This window comes from Oncorhynchus mykiss, chromosome 32 (genome assembly GCF_013265735.2).
Source record: "Oncorhynchus mykiss isolate Arlee chromosome 32, USDA_OmykA_1.1, whole genome shotgun sequence".
In the NCBI taxonomy this organism is placed as follows: Eukaryota; Metazoa; Chordata; class Actinopteri; order Salmoniformes; family Salmonidae; genus Oncorhynchus; species Oncorhynchus mykiss.
In genome coordinates, this window is record NC_050572.1 from 7,524,481 (window position 1) to 7,549,375 (window position 24,895).

Below are 24,895 nucleotides of genomic sequence, written 5' to 3' on the forward strand. Positions count from 1 at the left end.
CTTCTTTATTCTCTCTTCTTCTTCTTCTCTATTCTCTCTCTCTTCTTCTTCTTCTTCTTCTTGTCTATTATTCTTCTTCTTCTTCTCTATTCTCTCTCTCTCTCTCTCTTCTTCTTCTTCTTCTTGTCTATTCTTCTTCTTCTTCTTCTTTATTCTCACTTCTTCTTCTTCTCTATTCTCTCTTCTACTTCCTCCTCTCTATTCTGTCTGTTTCACTCGTCAAACAGTGGCTGTTGAGGGAGGTATGGGAGATAAGACCTAGTCACAGACAAAAAAACTCCCCACAGACTTTAATCTCTCTTTCCATCCTCTTTCTGTCAGTCTGACAGTGTTCTTTCTCCACTAGTCCTTATCTCTCTCTCTCTCTCTCTCTCTCTCTCTCTCTCTCTCTCTCTCTCTCTCTCTCTCTGTGCGTGTGTGTGTGTGCGTGTGTGTGTGTGTGTGTGTGTGTGTACAGTGAGAGGAGAATCTGGGGACTTAAATCCAATTAGGAAGACAGAACCATCTTTACATTCAACCTATATGTGATATTGAGACAGACACACATGTTCACAGACCAAATCTAAATGTGATATGGAGCTGCTGCCAGGTAGTGGGGAGATTTTTTACATGGGTTCTCCAGAAAATATCAGTTACGCCCGCTTGTATTTCACACCAAGGACCTGGTGGTAGTTTATTTTACAGTAGGAATATCGGAAAGTCATATTTTCTCCCTAACTGGTCTCTGGGGTAAATACACTACATGAACAAAAATATGTGGACACCTGCTTGTCGAACTTCTCATTAGAATATCATTGGCAATAATATGGAGTTAGTCCTCCCTTTGCTGCTATAACAGTCTCCAGTCTTCTGGGAAGGCCACACCTCCTCGGGCCTTATTGCTTTAAATACAACACTTGAAATGTCTTTATCTTTTAAGAACTTTTTTGAGTGCAATGTTTACTGTTCATTTCAAATATTTTTTGGTTGATGTTGTAAACATGTAAACATGTTTCCTACGCCAATAAAGCCTCTGAATATAGACAAGGAATTAGAAAAAACTAATTATTTAGTTTATTTCACTTTTATCTACTTCAATGTACATTTCCCATGCCAATAGAGGCAGAGAGAGAGAGAGAGAGAGAGAGAGAGAGAGAGAGAGATTCTGACAAGAGAACTGTCAAGTTCTCCAATTGCAGATCAATAAAGACCTCCCAAAAAAGTACTTAGAAATACACTAAGTACACAAACCATTAGGACCTTTATTACCTTAGTACCTTATTACCTTCCTAATGTTGAGTTGCACCACCTTTTACCCTCAGAACAGCTTCAATTCGTCAGTCATGGATTCTATTATGCGTCAAATGCGTTCCCCAAGGATACTGGCCCATGTTGACTCTGATGCTTCCCACAGTTGTGTCAAGTTGGCTGGATAACCTTTGGGTGGTGGACCATTCTTGATACACATGGGGAAACTGTTGAGCGAAAAAAAAAAAAAAAACAGCAACATTGGAGTTCTTGACACACTCAAACTGGTGTGCCTGGCATGCTCATTCACCCTCTGAATGGCACTCATAAACAATCCTTCTCAATTGTCTCAAGGCTTAGAAAAAAATCCTTCTTTAACCTGTCTGCTCCCTTCAAGACAAAGGAGATGATTGTGGACTACAGGAAAAAGAGGATGGAGCATGCCCCCGTTCTCATCGACAGAGCTGTTGTTGACCAGGTTGAGAGCTTCAAGTTCCACATCACCAACAAACTGACATGGTCCAAGCGCTCCAAAAATGTTGTGAAGAGGGCACGACAAAACCTATTCCCCCTCAGGAGACTGAAAAGAAAAAGTTCTACAGCTACACCATCGAGAGCATCCTAACTGGTTGCATCACTGCCTGGTACGGCAACTGCTCTGCCTCCGACCACAAGGCACTACAGAGGGTAGTGCGTACGGCCCAGTACATCACTGGGGCCAAGCGTCCTGTCATCCAGGACCTCTATACCAGGCAGTGTCAGAGGAAGGCCCTACAAATTGTCAAAAACTGCAGTCACCAAGCGTTACCGGAGCGCCAAATCTAGGTCCATGAGGCTTCTAAACAGCTTCTACCCCGAAGCCATAAGACTCCTGAACATCTAATCAAATGGCAACCTGAACTATTTGCATTGCTCCTCCCCCCTCTTTACATCTTTGTTACTCTCTGTTGTTATCATCTATGCGTAGTCACTTAATAACGCTACCTACATGTACATATTACCTCAACTAACCGGTGCCCCCACACATTGACTGTGTACCGGTACCCCCCTGTATATAGTCTCGCTACTGTTATTTTACTGCTGCTCTTTAATGACTTATGACTGTTATTTCTAATTCTTATTCATATTTAAAAAATACATATATATATATATTAAACTGCATTTTTGGTTAGGAGCTCGCAAGAAAGCATTTCACTGTGTTGTATTCGGCGCATGTGACTAATAACATTTGATTTGATCATCCATATTGATTGAAGTGCATTTAGGGACATCATTAAGGGATGATAGCTTTCATCTGCATTCACCTGGTCAGTGTATGTCATGGAAAGAGCCGGTGTTCCTAATGTTTTGTACACTCGGTGTAGGCTGTGAATTTGTCTCGACAGCCAGTAACATCTTTTCAATAATTGCTTGGATGTTGAATAAGATTTGGTCGATTTTTCATTATTTTTTAAAAGTATGTACCTGTGCACGTAACCTTAAGACTTTACACTTTATAAAATATCATAAATATATTCCATTGTTTGAATTTGTGACGAAATGTATTGCGTAATAATGTATTATTATTATTATTATTATTATTATTATTATTTAAATGAACAGAGGTTTCGTATTCGCGCCCCCTAGCGTCCGTGGGAAACAGCGGGATTAAATTTGTCATCTCTCGCCCTCCGTATTTCTCATGACGACATATCGTCTGTGAAGAGCAGATTCTGGAAAGCCAAGAGAGAAAGAGGATTTACTCTTTATTTCTAAACAACACACGAAGTATCTGTCATTTGAGATAAAAAAATAAAAAATGGGTAAGTTACAATCTTGTGTTTCTAGACCGTGTGCTTCACACACGGGGCGAGAGAATAACGAGCGTTTGGATCCATTCTTGTCAAATCCCTGCTAGCTAAGTTAGCTAAGTGAACTCCCTAGTCGACGTAGCTAGCAAACCAAAAAGATTGTTTATAATATCGTAATGACTATGGGTGCTCGTCTACAAATTGGCCACCTTTCCTGGTAAAATGTTGTTCTAGACGACGTTTCCTTCAACAAAGCAGCGTTATAAGCTAATTTAGCCATTTCAACAGCTAACGTTACATGCATCGTCTGTTAGCTAGTAATACGCGTTTTGCTGTGTGTTAGAAGGTAACGTTAGCATGGAAGCGAACTAGTACGCAGGTGGTTAGCTAGTTAACTGTCAATTTAACTAGGTACTGAAGTTAGCAACCAGCCATACCACTGGTACGTTTATATTGACTGAGTTAACAAGGGTGGGCCACACCTACGTTATGTTTTTGTTTGTTGACAAGCTAACGTTAGCCAACTAGTTAACGTCACGATAGTTATCTAGCTAGCTACATATACTCAAACGTTGCTACCACATAAGGTTCATAACTGAACTAACTTAGCTTGCTCGCTAGCTATCATACTCCATTGAATTTAATGCATTGTCACATTTGTGTCACAAGACTGTGACCCAAGTGGTGACTGCTGCTCAAGACCGCTAGCTAGCCAGAAGTTATTTCCAGTATGTTTTATTTTGAACTCGATGTAAGCCACATGTCAAACTCAAGACACGTGGAAAATGGCTGAATTTCTATTGATAGTGTAATAGAGATGTCTCAACTACTTAGGCAGGGAGGTGTCAGTTGTTTACTTTTAGTTTGAGAGGAGAGAGGGGCACTGATAGAAAACGCTGGAAGTGTGTGTGTGTCCAGTAGAGAGAACGAACATTATCACCTAGCCAAATGAGTATCATCACTTTTTTCAGGTTCTCTTTTTGTCCTCAACATATCTGACCCCCTTCTCACTTGCTGCTTCTCTCCACCTTTCCTTCTGACCACTGACCAGTAGTGTTTCCCTCTGACCACTGACTAGTAGTGTTTCCCTCTGACCACTGACTAGTAGTGTTTCCCTCTGACCACTGACTAGTAGTGTTTCCCTCTGACCACTGACTAGTAGTGTTTCCCTCTGACCACTGACTAGTAGTGTTTCCCTCTGACCACTGACTAGTAGTGTTTCCCTCTGACCACTGACTAGTAGTGTTTCCCTCTGACCACTGACTAGTAGTGTTTCCCTCTGACCACTGACTAGTAGTGTTTCCCTCTGACCACTGACTAGTAAGTAGTGTTTCCCTCTGACCACTGACTAGTAAGTAGTGTTTCCCTCTGACCACTGACTAGTAAGTAGTGTTTCCCTCTGACCACTGACTAGTAAGTAGTGTTTCCCTCTGACCACTGACTAGTAGTTTTCTCCACATATCTAACTGTCCTTCACTTGCTCCTCCTTTCTCACTCTCTCTGCACTTTTACAAGTAGTTAGATTCATCATGCATGAGCTATCATGTCGTTATCAGACAGTTGCCCTTGTGTTGAGTGGCTCACTTCTCCTCTGGTCAAACTAGTTTGTACGCACTGAGCAACATCAACATGCCAATCGCCCTCTGTGCTGTGTGTGTTTCAAGAGTTCAAGTTGTATTAATCATATGTACATGGTAGAGGTCGACCGATTTTATGATTTTTCAATGCCGGTACCGATTATTGGGGGACCAAAAAAGCAGAGTGATCGGTCATTTAAAAAAAATGTGAATTAATTAATTTATTTGTATTAATGATAATTAAAACAATACTAAATGAACACTTTTATTTTAACTTAATATAATGCATCAATCAAATCAATTTAGCCTCAAATAAATAATGAAACCTGTTCAATTTGGTTTAAATAATGCAAAAGCAAAGTGTTGGAGAAGAAAGTAAAAGTGCAATATGTGCCATGTAAAAAAAGCTAACGTTTAAGTTCCTTGCTCAGAACATATGAAAGCTGGTTATTATAGGAATTATAGGACTATTTCTCTCTATACCATTTGTATTTCATATACCTTTGACTATTGGATGTTCTTATATGCACTATAGTATTGCCAGTGTAACAGTATAGCTTCCGTCCCTCTCCTCGCCCCTACCTGGGCTCGAACCAGGAACACAACGACAACAGCCAGCCTCGAAGCATCGTTACCCATCGCTCCACAAAAGCCACGGCCCTTGCAGAGCAAGGGGAACAACTACTCCAAATCTCAGAGCGAGTGACGTTTGAAACGCTATTAGCATTCACCCCGCTAACTAGCTAGCCATTTCACATCGGTTACACCAGCCTAATCTCGGGAGTTGATAGGCTTGAAGTCATAAACAGCTGCTGGCAAACGCACAAAAGTGCTGTTTGAATGAATGCTTACGAGCCTGCTGCTGCCTACCATCGCTCAGTCAGACTGCTTTATCAAATCATAGATTTAATTATAACGTAATAACACACAGAAATACGAGCCTTTGGTCATTAATATGGTCGAATCCAGAAACTATCATCTCGAAAACAAAACGTTTATTCTTTCAGTGAAATACGGAACCGTTCCTTATTTTATCTAACGGGTGGCATCCCCATGTCTAAATATTCCAACCTACAATGTTATGCCATAATTATGTAAAATTCCTGCAAATTAGTTGGCAACGAGCCAGGCGGCCCAAACTGCTGCATATACCCTGACTCTGCATGCAAGAGAAGTGACACAATTTCCCTAGTTAAAGTAAATTAATGTTAGGAGGCAATATTAACTAAATATGCAGGTTTAAAAAATATATACTTGTCTATTGATTTTTAAGAAAGGCATTGCTGTTTATGGTTAGGTACACGTTGGAGCAACGACAGTCCTTTTTCGCGAATGCGCACCGCATCGATTATTTGCAACGCAGGACACGCTAGATCAAATCAAATTTATTTATATAGCCCTTCGTACATCAGCTGATATCTCAAAGTGCTGTACAGAAACCCAGCCTAAAACCCCAAACAGCAAGCAATGCAGGTGTAGAAGCACGGTGGCTAGGAAAAACTCCCTAGAAAGGCCAAAACCTAGGAAGAAACCTAGAGAGGAACCAGGCTATGTGGGGTGGCCAGTCCTCTTCTGGCTGTGCCGGGTGGAGATTATAACAGAACATGGCCAAGATGTTCAAATGTTCATAAATGACCAGCATGGTCCAATAATAATAAGGCAGAACAGTTGAAACTGGAGCAGCAGCACGGCCAGGTGGACTGGGGACAGCAAGGAGTCATCATGTCAGATATTCCTGGGGCATGGTCCTAGGGCTGAGAGAGAGGGAGAGAGAGAAAACACTTTAATTCACACAGGACACCGAATAGGACAGGAGAAGTACTCCAGATATAACAAACTGACACATAAACTACTGCGGCATAAATACTGGAGGCTGAGACAGGAGGGGTCAGGAGACACTGTGGCCCCATCCGAGGACACCTTAAGCCATGTTTCAGTCAGGCCAATCACATCAAGATTATGATCAGTGATGAGTTCATTGACTATAGATAAACTAGTAATATCATCAACCATGTGTAGTTAACTAGTGATTATGATTGATTGTTTTTGATAAGATAAGTTTAATGCTAGCTAGCAACTTACCTTGGCTTCTTACTGCATTCACTTAACAGGCAGTCTCCTCGTGGAGTGCAATGTAATCAGGTGGTTAGAGCGTTGGACTAGTTAACCGTAAGGTTGCAAGATTGAATCCCCCGAGCTGACAAGATAAAAATCTGTCGTTCTGCCCCTGAACAAGGCAGTTAACCCACCATTCCTAGGCCGTTATTGTAAATAAGAATGTGTTCTGAACTGACTCATTAAATAAAGGTGTATAAAAACAAACAAAACCAAAAAATAATTGGCCAAATCAGTGCCCAAAAATACTGATTTCCGATTGTTATGAAAACTTGAAATCGGCCCTAATTAATCGGCCATTCCGATTAATCGGTCGACCTCTAGTACATTGTATTCACCGTCCAATGAAATGCATTACTTGCTGGTTCTGTCTTGACAATGGAACAACACTAAATGATAAAATATCTGAATAAGAACAAAGTAAATGTCCTAGTAGAATAGAATATATCTATATATATTTTTTAAGCATAACTATAATACAGGAAGGCACAATTTATAGTGTAATATATCAAGGAGAGGGGATTTGGGGGGGCAAGTGTTTTAAATTGTGCAATATTAGCAATAATAAACAAGAGTCTGGTAGCATCAGTTGTGATGTGGGTGTGGATATATGTACTGTTTTGTCTGTGGGTGTGGATATACAGTGGGGAGAACAAGTATTTGATGCACTGCCGATTTTGCAGGCTTTCCTACTTACAAAGCATGTAGAGGTCTGTAATTTTTTATCATAGGTACACTTCAACTGTGAAAGACGGAATCTAAAACAAAAATCCAGAAAGTCACGTATGATTTTTAAGTAATGAATTTGCATTTTATTGCATGACATAAGTATTTGATCACCTACCAACCAGTAAGAATTCCGGCTCTCACAGACCTGTTAGTTTTTCTTTAAGAAGCCCTCCTGTTCTCCACTCGTTACCTGTATAAAAGACACCTGTCCACACACTCAATCAAACAGGCTCCAACCTCTCCAAAATGGCCAAGACCAGGGAGCTGTGTAAGGACATCAGGGATAAAATTGTAGACCTGCACAAGGCTGGGATGGGCTACAGGACAATAGGCAAGCAGCTTGGTGAGAAGGCAACAACTGTTGGCGCAATTATTAGAAAATGGAAGAAGTTCAAGATGACGGTCAATCACCCTCTGTCTGGGGCTCCATGCAAGGTCTCACCTCGTGGGGCATCAATGATCATGAGGAAAGTAAGGGATCAGCCCAGAACTACACGGCAGGACCTGGTCAATGACCTGAAGAGAGCTGGGACCACAGTCTCAAAGAAAACCATTAGTAACACACTACATCGTCATGGATTAAAATCCTGCAGCGCACGCAAGGTCCCCCTGCTCAAGCCAGCGCATGTTCAGGCTCGTCTGAAGTTTGCCGATGATCCAGAGGAGGAATGGGAGAAGGTCATGTGGTCTGATGAGACAAAAATAGAGCTTTTTGGTCTAAACTCCACTTGCAGTGTTTGGAGGAAGAAGAAGGATGAGTACAACCCCAATAACACCATCCCAACCATGAAGCATGGAGGTGGAAACATCATTCTTTGGGGATGCTTTTCTGCAAAGGGGACAGGACGACTGCACCGTATTGAGGGGAGGATGGATGGGGCCATGTATCGCAAGATTTTGGCCAACAGCCTCCTTCCCTCAGTTAGAGCATTGAAGATGGGTCGTGGCTGGGTCTTCCAGCATGACAACGACCCGAAACGCACAGCCAGGGCAACTAAGGAGTGAGAAGCAAGAAGAAGTAAGAAGCATCTCAAGGTCCTTGAGTGGCCTAGCCAGTCTCCAGACTGAAAATCTTTGGAGGGAGCTGAAAGACCGTATTGCCCAGCGACAGCCCCGAAACCTGAAGGATCTGGAGAAGGTCTGTATGGAGGAGTGGGCCAAAATCCCTGCTGCAGTGTGTGCAAACCTGGTCAAGAACTACAGGAAATGTATGATCTCTGTAATTGCAAACAAAGGTTTCTGTACCAAATATTAAGTTCTGCTTTTCTGATGTATCAAATACTTATGTCATGCAATAAAATGCAAATTAATTACTTAAAAATCATACAATGATTTTCTGGATTTTTGTTTTAGATTCCGTCTTTCACAGTTGAAGTGTACCTATGATAAAAAATTACAGACCTCTACATGCTTTGTAAGTAGGAAAGCCTGCAAAATCGGCATACAAATCATATTGGCACCTTTAGTATCGTATGTTCCCTGGCAATTTCCTGCTCTAATGTGTGGGGTCCTTGACGATGCTGCAGGACCGCGGCCCACCTGCTTGGAGGGCTTTGCGGTTGTGGGCGGAGCAATTCCCGTACGAGGCAGTGATGCAATCGGTCAGGACGCTCTCGATGGTGCAGCAGTTGCTCACCTTTCCTCTGACTGCAGTATGTTCGTGGTTGCTCTCTGGAGATAGTCAATGAATACACCGACTCGGTCACTGGATTCATAAAAAATAAAAATTCTGCATAGATGATGTGATAAGGATAGTATCTTTCAAAACTAATCAAAAACCATGGATTGATAGCAGCCTTGCTCAAATGCTATGTGGTTAGACAGCATGATCATTACACAGGTGCACCTTGTGCTGGGGACAATAAAAGGCCTCTCTGAAATGTGCAGTTCTGTCACACTACACAATGCCACAGATGTCTCTAGTTTTAAGGGAGCGTGCAATTGACATTCTGACTGCAGGAATGTCCACCATAGCTGTTGGCCGATTTTAATACGATTGTAATTTCTCTACCTTAAGCCACTTTAGAATTTGGCAGTACGTCCAACCGGCCTCACAATCGTGGACCACGTATGGCGTTGTGTAGACAAGCGGTTTGCTGATGTCAATGTTGTGAACAGAGTGCCCTATGGTGGCGGTATGGGCAGGCATAAGCTACGGACAACAAAAACAAGTGTGTTTAATCAATGGCAGTTTTAATGTACAGAGATCGAGGCCCATTGTCGTGCCATTCATCCGCCGCCATCATCTCATGATGATGCACGACCCCATGTTGCAAGGATCTGTACACATTCCTGGAAGCTGAATGTTCCACAACTTCCATGGCCTCCATACTTGCCACCCGTTGAGCATGTTTGGGATGCTCTGGATTGACGTGTGTGACAGTGTTTTCCAGTTCCCGATAATATCCAACAACTTCACAGCCATTGAAGATGAGTGGGGACAACATTCCACAGGCCAAAATCAACAGTCTGAACAACTCTATGAGAAGGAGATGTGTTGGGCTGCATGAGACAAATGGTGGTCACACCAGATACCGACTGGTTTTCTGATCACACCAGATACCGACTGGTTTTCTGATCCACACTCCTACATTTTTTTAAAGGTGACTGTGAGCAACAGATGCATGTCTGTATTCCTAGTTGTGATATCCGTAGATTAGGGTCTAGTGAATTTATTTCCATTGACTGATTTTTCCTTGTATGAACTTTAACTCAGTAAAATCATTGAAATGGTTTATTTTTTGTTTATACATTTTTGTTTAGCACAATGACCCTGAGCTTGCCGAGGAGACGGCACAATGACCCTGAGCTTGCCGAGGAGACGGCACAATGACCCTGAGCTTGCCGAGGAGACGGCACAATGACCCTGAGCTTGCCGAGGAGACGGCACAATGACAACGTGGGCTACACGCTGTCTACACTGAGGGCGTATGGAAGTCATTCAAACGTGTTACCAGCCCAGATGGCATCCCTAGCCCGGCTCTCAGAGCATGTGCAGACCAGCTGGCTGTTGTGTTCTCTGACATTTGTTTTCAATCTCTCACAAGCACAGGTCGCTATACCAACCTGCTTGAAATGTCCACTATCATCCCCCATGCCCAATAAAGGGAAAGTAACTGAACTGAAGGACTACTGACCAGTAGCACTCACTTCTGTCATCATGAAGTGCTTCGAGAGGCTAGTCAAAGACCATATCACTTCCTGCCACCCCAACACACTCCATCCTCTCCAATTCACTTCCTCCCTCCCTGACACACTCCACCCTCTCCAATTCACGTACCACTCTGACAGATCCACGGCCGATGCAATCACTACTGCACACTGCCCTTACCCACCTGGACAAAAGGAATGCATATGTGAGGATGTTGTTCATCGACTACAGCTCGGCATTCAATACCATAATGCCCTTTTAATCTCATTACAAAGTTTGCGGCCCTGGGTCTGAACTCCTCCCTATGCTACTGGATCCTGGACTTCCTGATAGGCCGCAGCATTACCACCTTGACACTGATCCTCGACATGGGGACCCCACAAGGGTGCGTCCTCAGTCTCCTCCTGTACTCCATGTATATACCCATGACTGCGTGGCCTCACAGTTCCGACTCCATCGAAGTTGATGCCGGGGGGGGGGGGGGCAGCAGGTAGCCTTGGGATTAGAGCGTTGCACTTGTTAACCCGAAAGGTTGCAAGATCGAATCCCCGAGCTAAAGAGTCAAACCTGAGAGGATCTGCAGAGAAAAATGGAAGAAACTCCCCGAATACAAGCTTGTAGCATCAACAAGACTCGAGGCTGTAATCGCTACAAAAGGTGCTTCAACAAAGTACTAAGTAAAGGGTCTGAATACTTAAGTAAATGTTTTTTTAATTTTTTTAAATAAATTTGCAAACATTTCTTAACCTGTTTTTGCTGTTAACTCTTAGAACCACCCATCCCGGATCCGGGAGAATTGTCATCAACAATGCTGAATAGCATAGCGCCACAGTCAAATAATATTACTAGAAAATATTCATATTCATGAAATCACAAGTGCAATATAGGAAAACACAGTTTAACCTTTTGTTAATCCACCTGTCGTCTCAGATTTTGAAATTATGCTTTACAGCAAAAGCAATACAAGCATTGCTCGACAAAACAATTTGTACACCTAGCATCAGGTAACTTGGTCACAAAAATCAGAAAAGCAATCAAATTAATCGTTTACCTTTGATCTTTGGATGTTTTCACTCACGAGACTCCCAGTTAGACAACAAATGTTCCTTTTGTTCCATAAAGATATTTTTTATATCCAAATGCCTCCGTTAGTTTGGTGCGTCATGCCCAGGAATCCACCGGAAATAGCGGTCATGACAACGCAGACAAATTCAAAATTCCATCCATAATTTCAACAGAAACATGTCAAGTTTTTTTTATTATCAATCCTCAGGGTGTTTTTCAAATATCTATTCCATAATATATCAACCGGGACAGTTGGCTTTTCACTAGGACCGGGAGTAACAATGGCCGCCTCCCTCTTCTGTGCACAAATCACTCAGAGCCCCCACCTGTCCACTTACGCAATGTGGTCGTTCACGCTCATTCTTCAAAATAAAAGCCTGAAACTATGTCTAGTGGCTGTAGACACATTAGGGAAGCCATAGAAAAAGGAATATGGTTGATATCCCTTTCAATGTGCAATAGGGATGCATAGGAACACAGGGGTTTCAAAATAAGAGTCACTTCCTGATTGCATTTTTCTCTTTCGCCTGCAATATCAGTTCTGTTATACTCACAGACAATATTTTTACAGTTTTGGAAACTTTAGAGTGTTTTCTATCCTAATATGTCAATTATATGCATGTTCTAGCATCTGGTCCTGAGAAATAGGCTGTTTACTTTGGGAACGTTATTTTTCCAAACATAAAATAGCGCCCCCTAGCTTCAAGAGGTTATTAAGTTCGGTTTTTCCTTCAGACAAGCATGCGTCTCAACTTTGTTCATTTGCACAAGGCCTCCCGTTAACATTCGGTTGTAAAATGTCCAAACTCACCAACAATGACATTCGGTAGCTGGATTTGCCTGTCTTTTTGTATTTCACTTAATTTTATTTGTGCTCGTTAGCATATTTTAACAGCCTCCATGGAAATTCGCTATTACTTGTGCTCATTTTATTAGCATTCTGGTAATAGATGCCCCCTTGTGTATTAAGCAGGTAACAGCGTAAATCCTGGGACGAGGGAAGGACTGTATGACGATATGAACATCTGCATACCGCCCAGCCCTAACTGGCTCCCGAGTGGCTCAGCAGTCTAAGGCTAAGGCATCTCAGTGCTCGAGGCGTCACTACAGACACCCTGGTTCGGATCCAGGCTGTATCACAAACAGGCCGTGATTGGGAGTCCCATAGGGCAGCGCACAATTGGCCCAGCGTCGTCCGGGTTTGGCGGTGTAGGCCGTCGTTGTAGATAATAATTTCTTAACTGACATGCCTAGTTAAATAAAGGTGTTAACAAAAATAAATAACCTAGCGTTCTCACATAGGTGTACCTCTTCTCCAGCGTGTAAACCGATGGAAATAGCCCCTGGATCTGTTGGAGCGTGTCCAGTGTGCTTGGTCTTGATGTGGGCCGTGACCAGCGTGTCAAAACACTTCATGATGAGTCATTTGGGCATGTCACCTTTTTTTTTTGTTTGCTTGGACACTAGGACTATGGTGGTCTCCTTGAAGCAAGTGGGGACTACAGCCCTGGACAGGGTGTGTTGGTCCGACTGCCTTACATTTCTTCCAGTTCGCTGTCCTCCAGGACTTTCTGAATCGTCTGCAGGCTCTAGGGGAGAAGTTCTCCATAGGCACAGATCTAGGATCAGCTTAATTCCCTCCAACTCTAACCTTAACCATTAGGGGTGAACGCTGATTTTGAAGTGCCAAAATGACCCTAGATCAGTGTCTGGGGGTGGGGGGACATCATCCTGCTGTGTTCCGTAGGAGGGTTGCCCTCTTTAAAATCTCCTCCTGTGTCCTGGCTGTTTGTGAGGGCCATTACCAAAACGGGAGCATTCACATCAGGATTCCCTAAATACTTAGTATACCCCTGGTCTAAACCAAACTGTTGTACCAAACTTTCTAGTGTGGACTACAATCCTCTTCTGTTCTGGGAGAAAGTGATTTCTAAATTTAGTTTTATAATGATCTCACATAGAGGTCGACCGATTCATCGGAATGGCCGATTTCAAGTTTTCATAACAATCGGAAATCTGTATTTTTTTTAATATATTGTTTTACACATTTATTCATTTTTACACTATTTAATCTTTATTTAACGAGGCAAGTCAGTTCAGAACACATTCTTATTTTCAATGACGGCCTAGGAAAGGGTTAACTGCCTCGTTCAGGGGCAGAACGACAGATTTTTACCTTGTCAGCTCAGGGATTCAATCTTGCAACCTTCCGGTTAACTAGTCCAACGCTCTAACCACCTGATTACGTTGCACTCCACGAGGAGACTGCCTGTTACGCGAATGCAGTAAGCCAAGGTAAGTTGCTAGCTAGCATTAAACTTATCTTATAAAAAACAATCAATCAATCATAATCACTAGTTAACTACACATGGTTGAGGATATTACTAGTTTATCTAGCGTATCCTGTGTTGCATATAATCGATGCGGTGCGTATCGTTGCTCCAACGTGTACCTAACCATAAACACCTTTCTTAAAATCAATACACAGAAGTATATATTTTTAAACCTGCATATTTAGCTAAAAGAAATCCAGGTTAGCAGGCAATATTAACCAGGTGAAATTGTGTCACTTCTCTTGTGTTCATCGCACGCAGAGTCAGTGTAAATGCAACAGTTAAAACGCCTAATTTGCCAGAATTTTACGTAATTATGACATAACATTGAAGGTTGTGCAATGTAACAGGAATATTTAGACTGATGGATGCCACCCGTTAGATAAAATACGAAACAGTTCCGTATTTCACTGAAAGAATAAATGTTCTGTTTTCGAGAGAGTTTCTGGATTCAACCATATTAATAACCTAAGGCTCGTATTTCTGTGTGTTGTCATGTTATAACTAAGTCTATGATTTGATAGAGCAGTCTGACTGAGCGATGGTAGGCAGCAGCAGGCTCGTAAGCATTCATTCAAACAACACTTTCGTGCGTTTGCCAGCAGCTGTTTATGACTTCAAGCCTATCAACTCCCGAGATTAGGCTGGTGTAACCGATGTGAAATGGCTAGCTAGTTAGCGGGGTGCGCGCTAATAGCGTTTCAAACGTCACTCGCTTTGAGACTTGGAGTGGTTGTTCCCCTTGCCTCTTCAAGGGCTGCGGCTTTTGTAGGCGATGGGTAACGCTGCTTCGGGGATGGCTGTTGTCGTTGTGTTCCTGGCTCACCCAGGTAGGAGCGAGGAGAGGGACGGAAGCTACACTGACAATACTAAAGTGCCTATAAGAACATCCAACAGTCAAAGGTATATGAAATACAAATGGTATAGAGGGAAATAGTCCTATAATAACTACAACCTAAAACTTCTAACCTGGGAATATTGAAGTCTCATGTTAAAAGGAACCACCAGCTTTCATATGTTCTCATGTTCTGAGCAAGGAACTTAAACGTTAGCTTTCTTACATGGCACATATTGCACTTTTACTTTCTTCTCCAACACTTTGTTTTTGCATTATTTAAACCAAATTGAACGTTTCATTATTTGAGGCTAAATTGATTTTATTGATGTATCATATTAAGTTAAAATAAGTCTTCATTCAGTATTGTTGAAATTATAAATAAATAAAAATCGGCCGATTTTTAATCGGTTTCGGCTTCTTTTGGTCCTCCAATAATTGGTATCGGCGTTGAAAAATCATAATCGGTCGACCTCTAATCTCACAGCAGACCTAAACATGGGAGACTAAACCCTTCCCACTTCTCACGCTGCTGTATCAGGTAGAGGAAAGTCGAGGCTTCCCCATCCACAAGCTGTGGGCGGGCATGAATACATGGAACCATCTGGACACATCACGATCCCCCCTCCCCCCAATACTGTCTTGGGCCTTGGGGTGAGGCAGCAGCACACAAATCATTACAGCAGGCCTCTGTGTGGGCTAAAAACTATTCTGATTTGGACCTCTGTGTGGGCTAAAAACTATTCTGATTTGGGCCTCTGTGTGGGCTAAAAACTATTCTGATTTGGGCCTCTGTGTGGGCTAAAAACTATTCTGATTTGGGCCTCTGTGTGGGCTAAAAACTATTCTGATTTGAACGAAACATGTATTTATAAGATCGTGAACGTTATCCCATCCCCTGTGGTGGTGGGTGTGGCTTGCAGACAGAATGCCAGATTGTGACATCATCTTCTAATGCAACTAAGGACCTGGATGGTTCCTTTAAAAACTGGATTCTCCACCTGGTGGCCCGCGGGTGTTTTTTTTGAGTTAGGCTTTATTTTTAAATATAATTTTTATTGTTAGACAAAAGACCGTATAAAGACCAGGAAATCATCTCCAAGTGATTTTACACGAATGGAAGCAAGGTTTGAAAATTATTGTTTTAGTCAAATATTATATCTGCTTGGGCTTCTTTGCGGTCAATTATTTGTAATGAAGTTCCGGCCTCCTGACCCTTCCTTCCAGGAACATAGTGGTTGAGTCTAGTTTATGGGTTGTACAGGTTGAAGCCACACCCTGCTCTGCCCTGCCCTCTCTTTACACACACTAGGGCCAGAACCATACCAGTATTGCCATATTCGTTAGTATCGTGGTAGGGAAAACAAAACACAGATTTAACTTCATTAGGAACTTCATTAGGAAAACATTGTTGTAGTCCAGAGTCACATGTATTTATTTTCCAATCTATAGCAGACACTATTTTACATACAGCAGGTTTGAAGACTAAATACTGCTTCATGTTAAATGTTTTGCTCTGGTGCTGCTTCTGGTAACGGGTCTGGTGCCCAGTCTGGCTGCTTCTGGTAACGGGTCTGGTGACCAGTCTGGCTGCTTCTGGTAACGGGTCTGGTGCCCAGTCTGGCTGCTTCTGGTAACGGGTCTGGTGCCCAGTCTGGCTGCTTCTGGTAACGGGTCTGGTGCCCAGTCTGGCTGCTTCTGGTAACGGGTCTGGTGACCAGTCTGGCTGCTTCTGGTAACGGGTCTGGTGACCAGTCTGGCTGCTTCTGGTAACGGGTCTGGTGCCCAGTCTGGCTGCTTCTGGTAACGGGTCTGGTGCCCAGTCTGGCTGCTTCTGGTAACGGGTCTGGCTGCTTCTGGTAATGGGTCTGGTGACCAGTCTGGCTGCTTCTGGTTCCCAGTCTGGCTGCTTCTGGTAATGGGTCTGGTGACCAGTCTGGCTGCTTCTGGTAATGGGTCTGGTGACCAGTCTGGCTGCTTCTGGTAATGGGTCTGGTGTTCAGTCTGGCTGCTTCTGGTAATGGGTCTGGCTGCTTCTGGTAACCGGTCTGGCTGCTTCTGGTAACGGGTCTGGTTCCCAGTCTGGCTGCTTCTGGTAACGGGTCTGGTGCCCAGTCTGGCTGCTTCTGGTAACGGGTCTGGCTGCTTCTGGTAACGGGTCTGGCTGCTTCTGGTAACGGGTCTGGCTGCTTCTGGTAATGGGTCTGGTGACCAGTCTGGCTGCTTCTGGTTCCCAGTCTGGCTGCTTCTGGTAATGGGTCTGGTGACCAGTCTGGCTGCTTCTGGTAATGGGTCTGGTGACCAGTCTGGCTGCTTCTGGTAATGGGTCTGGCTGCTTCTGGTAACCGGTCTGGCTGCTTCTGGTAACGGGTCTGGTTCCCAGTCTGGCTGCTTCTGGTTCCCAGTCTGGCTGCTTCTGGTAACGGGTCTGGCTGCTTCTGGTAACGGGTCTGGCTTCTTCTGGTAACGGGTCTGGCTGCTTCTGGTAACGGGTCTGGCTGCTTCTGGTAATGGGTCTGGTGACCAGTCTGGCTGCTTCTGGTTCCCAGTCTGGCTGCTTCTGGTAATGGGTCTGGTGACCAGTCTGGCTGCTTCTGGTAATGGGTCTGGTGACCAGTCTGGCTGCTTCTGGTAATGGGTCTGGTGTTCAGTCTGGCTGCTTCTGGTAATGGGTCTGGCTGCTTCTGGTAACCGGTCTGGCTGCTTCTGGTATCGGGTCTGGTGTCCAGTCTGGCTGCTTCTGGTAACGGGTCTGGTACCATGACTGCACAAATGCTGAGTTGGGGCAGTTTGCACAGTGGTCAGTCGGCTGGCTGATCAGGCACTTCCTGCTAACTCAGCAATTAACTGTCCTGAATCAATGTTTTTGTCTGCCAGCTGAATGCTGGAGAATAGAGCCTCTGTCTGTGGGCTGCATCTCTGTGTCTGTGGGGCAGTGTTGTCTGTGTGTTTCCACTGTGTGTGTGTGTGTGTGTGTGTGTGTTTTGGTTTATGACAAGTCAGAGAGAAGTTCACTTGGGCTATATGTAAGTCTCTCTTTGCATATCTGGTGTGTGAGTGTGGACTCATCACATACTCCAGTGTCATTTTACCCATGTGGCTGTGCTCTGTTTCCAGGAGATTGTTTATACTGGGCTCACATACCCCCCCCCCCCCCCCCCCCGTGACCTCACCAAGTCTATACTCTGGGATCTGAGACACACACAGTAGACTTCCTGTGGAAGAGTCTTGTTCCTTGGGAAATGTGTTACTTCTCTTGACATTGTTTTTCCTGACGACTGTTGCTAGACTTCATTTTGTTAAAGGCCTAACCGTTCTATGATGACTTATTTATTTGACAAAGTTTATGTCCTTAAGATCGGATTAGTTGGACTTATTGTTATAAAGATGATCTAACGTGTGTGTGTGTGTGTGTGCACGCGCTTCAGAGCCGTCAGCCAGTCCAGCGAAGGATAACCACAGGATGAACAGCTACAAGAACAAAGCCCTGAATGTGGAGGAGATGAGACGCAGGAGAGAGGAGGAGGGTGTCCAGCTGAGGAAGCAGAAACGAGAACAACAGGTACACAACATAACCCCCCCTAAACAGGAGAGGTACAGAACCTAACCCACCTGTATAACACCTAGCCTAGAACACCTAGCTCACTGCTAGTGTCTAAACAGGAGAGGTACAGAACCTAACCCACCTGTATAACACCTTTTTAAAAACATGTTTTTAATCTTTATTTATCCAGGTTTTTTTCTCATTGAGATAACATCTCATTTCCAAGAGAGACCTGGTCCAATAGCAGCAGGGAGAACAACGTTTTCAGACAAAACAACTTACATACACTAACACAACATTAAACAAAACTATCAACACACACACAGTACAACAAAAACATTTTACGTTTAAAAACACAAAGGTCTCGACTAAAAACAGCTGGCCTAAAGACGATTACACTCTTCTATGACATATACATCGATCAAGTGTTTAAACTCCACCAACGAAACTAGATCGTCACATTTTAAAATGTTAGGGTTAGGCTAACCCTAACCACGGTGCTGAGTAACTAAAACTATTTCTACCATGACCTGTTCTAATTTTTGGTTCTGTTAGAAGCAAATCAGAACGGGACCGTAACTGAGATTTATTTACTGACCGGACTAATAAAGAACAGAGATAAAGTGGCTTTTTACCCAACATGACCTTATAAATCAGTGTATACCAGTGTTTAAGCCTACAACATGACCTTATAAATCAGTGTATACCAGTGTTTAAGCCTACAACATGACCTTATAAATCAGTGTATACCAGTGTTTAAGCCTACAACATGACCTTATAAATCAGTGTATACCAGTGTTTAAGCCTACAACATGACCTTATAAATCAGTGTATACCAGTGTTTAAGCCTACAACATGACCTTATAAATCAGTGTATACCAGTGTTTAAGCCTACAACATGACCTTATAAATCAGTGTATACCAGTGTTTAAGCCTACAACATGACCTTATAAATCAGTGTATACCAGTGTTTAAGCCTACAACATGACCTTATAAATCAGTGTATACCAGGGTTTAAGCCTACAACATGACCTTATAAATCAGTGTATACCAGTGTTTAAGCCTACAACATGACCTTATAAATCAGTGTATACCAGTGTTTAAGCCTACAACATGACCTTATAAATCAGTGTATACCAGTGTTTAAGCCTACAACATGACCTTATAAATCAGTGTATACCAGTGTTTAAGCCTACAACATGACCTTATAAATCAGTGTATACCAGTGTTTAAGCCTACAACATGACCTTATAAATCAGTGTATACCAGTGTTTAAGCCTACAACATGACCTTATAAATCAGTGTATACCAGTGTTTAAGCCTACAACATGACCTTATAAATCAGTGTATACCAGTGTTTAAGCCTACAACATGACCTTATAAATCAGTGTATACCAGTGTTTAAGCCTACAACATGACCTTATAAATCAGTGTATACCAGTGTTTAAGCCTACAACATGACCTTATAAATCAGTGTATACCAGTGTTTAAGCCTACAACATGACCTTATAAATCAGTGTATACCAGTGTTTAAGCCTACAACATGACCTTATGAATCAGTGTATACCAGTGTTTAAAATCAGTGTATACCAGTGTTTAAGCCTACAACATGACCTTATAAATCAGTGTAAACCAGTGTTTAAGCCTACAACATGACCTTATAAATCAGTGTATACCAGTGTTTAAGCCTACAACATGACCTTATAAATTTAGTGTATACCAGTGTTTAAGCCTACAACATGACCTTATAAATCAGTGTATACCAGTGTTTAAGCCTACAACATGACCTTATAAATCAGTGTAAACCAGTGTTTAAGCCTACAACATGACCTTATAAATCAGTGTACACCAGTGTTTAAGCCTACAACATGACCTTATAAATCAGTGTATACCAGTGTTTAAGCCTACAACATGACCTTATAAATCAGTGTATACCAGTGTTTAAGCCTACAACATGACCTTATAAATCAGTGTATACCAGTGTTTAAGCCTACAACATGACCTTATGAATCAGTGTATACCAGTGTTTAAAATCAGTGTATACCAGTGTTTAAGCCTACAACATGACCTTATAAATCAGTGTATACCAGTGTTTAAGCCTACAACATGACCTTATAAATCAGTGTATACCAGTGTTTAAGCCTACAACATGACCTTATAAATCAGTGTATACCAGTGTTTAAGCCTACAACATGACCTTATAAATCAGTGTACACCAGTGTTTAAGCCTACAACATGACCTTATAAATCAGTGTACACCAGTGTTTAAGCCTACAACATGGCCTTATAAATCAATGTACACCAGTGTTTAAGCCTACAACATGACCTTATAAATCAGTGTATACCAGTGTTTAAGCCTACAATATGACCTTATAAATCAGTGTACACCAGTGTTTAAGCCTACAACATGACCTTATAAATCAGTGTATACCAGGGTTTAAGCCTACAATATGACCTTATAAATCAGTGTATACCAGTGTTTAAGCCTACGCAAGGTCAAATGACGACCAGCCAACAGCGCTGGAGAGATCCCAATGATGTGTTTCTGATTTGTAATGAACCTGAGGGCTGCATGATACTCTGAATCAAGTGCTCTCAGGGTAGTGGCTGAGGCCTGCATATATAGATAACATCTGTAAAACCGACAGTAATGTACATAATACCAGCTCCTTTCTGGCCTCCAGAGAAAAACAAGCCTTATGCCGATAATAAAAACTATTCTCAGTTTGAGCTTCCTTATCCAGTTCTCTACATGCACAGTGAAGCTCAGCTTGTCATCAACCCACACACTCAAATATTTGCACACTTTAACTTGCTCTATAGTAAGTCCAGCCGACGTAGCAATGACATGATTAGTAACATGCCTGGCGTTTGAAAATACCATGCAGTTTGTTTTGCCTGAATTTAGAACCAGCTTTAAAATCATACAGATTCTGTTGTAGGATGTTAAATGCTCTTTGGGCATTTTCAAAAGCTAACACCTAGCCGACAACACCTAGCCGACAACACCTAGCCGACAACACCTAGCCCACTGCTAGTGTCTAAACAGGAGAGGTACAGAACCTAACCCACCTGTATAACACCTACCACAGTTTACTATCCTCTTCCTAGGCAGAATACACACACACACACACACACAGAGAGGGAAACTGATCTGCTGTTGCTCTCCTGTATTTGGCAGCTGTTCAAGAGGAGAAACGTTGACATGTTGAACGAGGAGGGAGTCATGTTTGAGAGTCCACTGGTCGACTCGTATGTGGACTCCACAGCCACAGAGGAAGGTGTCCTAACTAGACGCCTGGTGGAAATGCTCTTCTCAGAGGACCCAGAGCTCCAACTCACCACCACACAGACGTTCAGGAAACTACTGTCCAAAGGTACCAGGCTGTTCACTGAATATCACCAGGATATTCTGTCGTCTCTGTGTATAGCCGTGTCCTTCACTCCTTGTCCAAGGGACCCCGGGCTCTTGTCCCTCCTGGGGGGGTGGGGCTGTTGTCCCTCCTGGAGGGGGGGGGCGGGCGGGCATCTGGCTGTTGTCCCTCCTCGGGGGGTGGGGCTGTTGGCCCTCCTGGAGGGGGAGGGGGGGGGGGGGCAGGCAGGCAGGGAATCTGGCTGTTGTCCCTCCTGGGGGGGTCGGGCTGTTGTCCCTCCTGCTCCAAGCCCAGCACTAACTCTGCTGATTCGGCTACCTCCTTCTAGGGTGGTAAAGGTTGAGTCCATGGTGCTAAATGTTACATCATTATTCATATATTCTGTCTGATGTGTTCCAGAACCCAATCCACCTATTGACGAGGTCATCAACACCCCAGGCATTGTAGAGAGGTTTGTAGAGTTCCTCAAGATGAGCGTCAACTGCACATTACAGGTGAGACCTTGGAAATATTAGGAAACAGTTTGTGTTGGTAAAATAGAAAAGTTAACCCAGACAAATACTATAAACTTAAAGAGGATGGTCGGGCTTTTCATTTACTGCTAAAACATTGTGGATATCGTTGTGGATTATTGCTGTCTACAATAACATTTATGTCGTCAAGTTTTATTACACAATACCTGTGTGTGTGTGTGTGTGTGTGTGTGTGAAGTTTGAGGCAGCCTGGGCCCTGACCAACATAGCATCAGGTACATCCATGCAGACTAACATAGTAATCGAGGCAGGAGCAGTCCCCATCTTTATAGAACTACTCAACTCGGACTTTGAAGATGTTCAGGAACAGGTAAAGGCCGTGTTCATATAGACAGTCATGGAGTTGTTTTATTACAAGACCGTCTATAATTCATACCTAGCTGTGGTGTTGGAACTAGTACGATCAGAACCTGCTTTCTCTCTCTCTCTCCTCCCCTCTCCCCTCTCCTCCTCCCCTCTCCTCCTCTCCCTCTCTCTCTCTCTCTCCCCCTCTTCTCTCTCCCCCTCTTCTATCTCCCCCTCTCTCCTCCCCCTCTCTCCTCCCCGTCTCTCTCCTCTCCCCCTCTCTCCTCTCTCTCCTCTTCCCCCCTCTCTCCTCTCTCTCCTCTTCCCCCCTCTCTTTCCTCTCTCTCAGGCAGTGTGGGCGTTGGGTAACATAGCAGGGGACAGTGCAGTGTGCAGAGACTATGTACTCAACTGTAATATCCTGCCACCACTATTAATGTGAGCGCACACAATCACACACTACTGTTTATGTTGATGTGTCAGTGGAATCAGAGTGGAGGTCCTGTGTCCTCTGATAACTACTACTCTCATGGTTCCTCTCCCCGGTTCCTCTCCAGGCTTCTGACTAAATCCACCAGACTGAGCATGACCAGGAATGCAGTGTGGGCTCTGTCTAACCTGTGCAGGGGGAAGAGCCCCCCACCTGTATTTGAGAAGGTAAAACCCTAATCCCACCCACTGCCCCCCCCCCCCCCCCCCCCCCCACATCTCTATATTAGATGTACCCGAAGAGCCCCATGGAAGTCTAAATGAAACCATCTCTATATTAGATGTATCCAAAGAGCCCTATGGAAGTCTAAATGAAACCATCTCTATATTAGATGTATCCAAAGAGCCCTATGGAAGTCTAAATGAAACCATCTCTATATTAGATGTATCCAAAGAGCCCTATGGAAGTCTAAATTAAACCATCTCTATATTAGATGTATCCAAATAGCCCTATGGAAGTCTAAATTAAACCATCTCTATATTAGATGTATCCAAAGAGCCCTATGGAAGTCTAAATGAAACCATCTCTATATTAGATATATCCAACCAGGAAAGAGTCGAGGGGCTAGGGAAGGAGGATGTTAAGGGACAAGGCAACCCTCTGCTTCATCGTCTCTGCATATGTCTCCACTACTTTAACACAGCTTCTGTTGTCTGATTCCCAACCCCCCCCCCAGCTAAAAATAGGCATGGTGTCAGACATAGTTCACATTTGTAGAATGGTTTGGAGCCAGGAAGGAATGTTGGTGTAGTCAGAACATTCTAATAGGATAAGGATTAGTGTTATATAAAGCTGATCTCTGATTGGTGTGTCCTTAATATCACTACCTCTCTCTCTGTGTGTATGCTACAATCTAAACGGTAACAGCTAGCTAAGCCTAAAGAAGTAGGTTAACTCCATAATTGGTATAAAGACTTTCCAAACTGCTTGTGGTTGAAAGCAGTGGACTCATTGAGTTCTGAATGTAAACCGTAACCTCTAGCTCGGTGAAGTCAGTCTTTTGACACCTATAGTGCACTACTAGTGACCAGGGCCCTATGTAGGAGCTAGTCTGTAATGCTGTGTTATTCCCTCCAGTTAGCTAGCTAGCTAGCTAAAGGTTTAATCTGCTAGTGACCAGGGCCCTATGTAGGAGATGAGGTGTTATTTGCCTCAGTCTGGATTCCATGGAGCTAGTCTGTAATGCTGTGTTATTCCCTCCTGTTAGTTAGCTAGCTAGCTAAAGGTTTAATCTGCTAGTGACCAGGGCCCTATGTAGGAGATGAGGTGTTATTTGCCTCAGTCTGGATTCCATGGAGCTAGTCTGTAATGCTGTGTTATTCCCTCCTGTTAGTTAGCTAGCTAGCTAAAGGTTTAATCTGCTAGTGACCAGGGCCCTATGTAGGAGATGAGGTGTTATTTGCCTCAGTCTGGATTCCATGGAGCTAGTCTGTAATGCTGTGTTATTCCCTCCTGTTAGTTAGCTAGCTAGCTAAAGGTTTAATCTGCTAGTGACCAGGGCCCTATGTAGGAGATGAGGTGTTATTTGCCTCAGTCTGGATTCCATGGAGCTAGTCTGTAATGCTGTGTTATTCCCTCCTGTTAGTTAGCTAGCTAGCTAAAGGTTTAATCTGCTAGTGACCAGGGCCCTATGTAGGAGATGAGGTGTTATTTGCCTCAGTCTGGATTCCATGGAGCTAGTCTGTAATGCTGTGTTATTCCCTCCTGTTAGTTAGCTAGCTAGCTAAAGGTTTAATCTGCTAGTGACCAGGGCCCTATGTAGGAGATGAGGTGTTATTTGCCTCAGTCTGGATTCCATGGAGCTAGTCTGTAATGCTGTGTTATTCCCTCCTGTTAGTTAGCTAGCT

General features: G+C 43.3%; 1 protein-coding gene across 1 annotated transcript in view; it reads left to right on the plus strand.

Annotated features, from left to right (window-relative positions):
- Positions 1 to 2,882: 2,882 nt before the first annotated feature.
- LOC110487858 (importin subunit alpha-7) overlaps positions 2,883 to 24,895 on the plus strand; it is a 35,676-nt gene continuing 13,663 nt past the window's right edge. Inside the window, exons 1-7 of the mRNA XM_036971393.1 lie at positions 2,883 to 3,029; positions 18,251 to 18,384; positions 21,548 to 21,743; positions 22,140 to 22,234; positions 22,452 to 22,583; positions 22,908 to 22,996; positions 23,116 to 23,215. Coding sequence (XP_036827288.1) covers positions 3,026 to 3,029; positions 18,251 to 18,384; positions 21,548 to 21,743; positions 22,140 to 22,234; positions 22,452 to 22,583; positions 22,908 to 22,996; positions 23,116 to 23,215 — 750 coding nt within the window. The 5' untranslated portion in view covers positions 2,883 to 3,025. The remainder of the gene's footprint in view (positions 3,030 to 18,250; positions 18,385 to 21,547; positions 21,744 to 22,139; positions 22,235 to 22,451; positions 22,584 to 22,907; positions 22,997 to 23,115; positions 23,216 to 24,895) is intronic.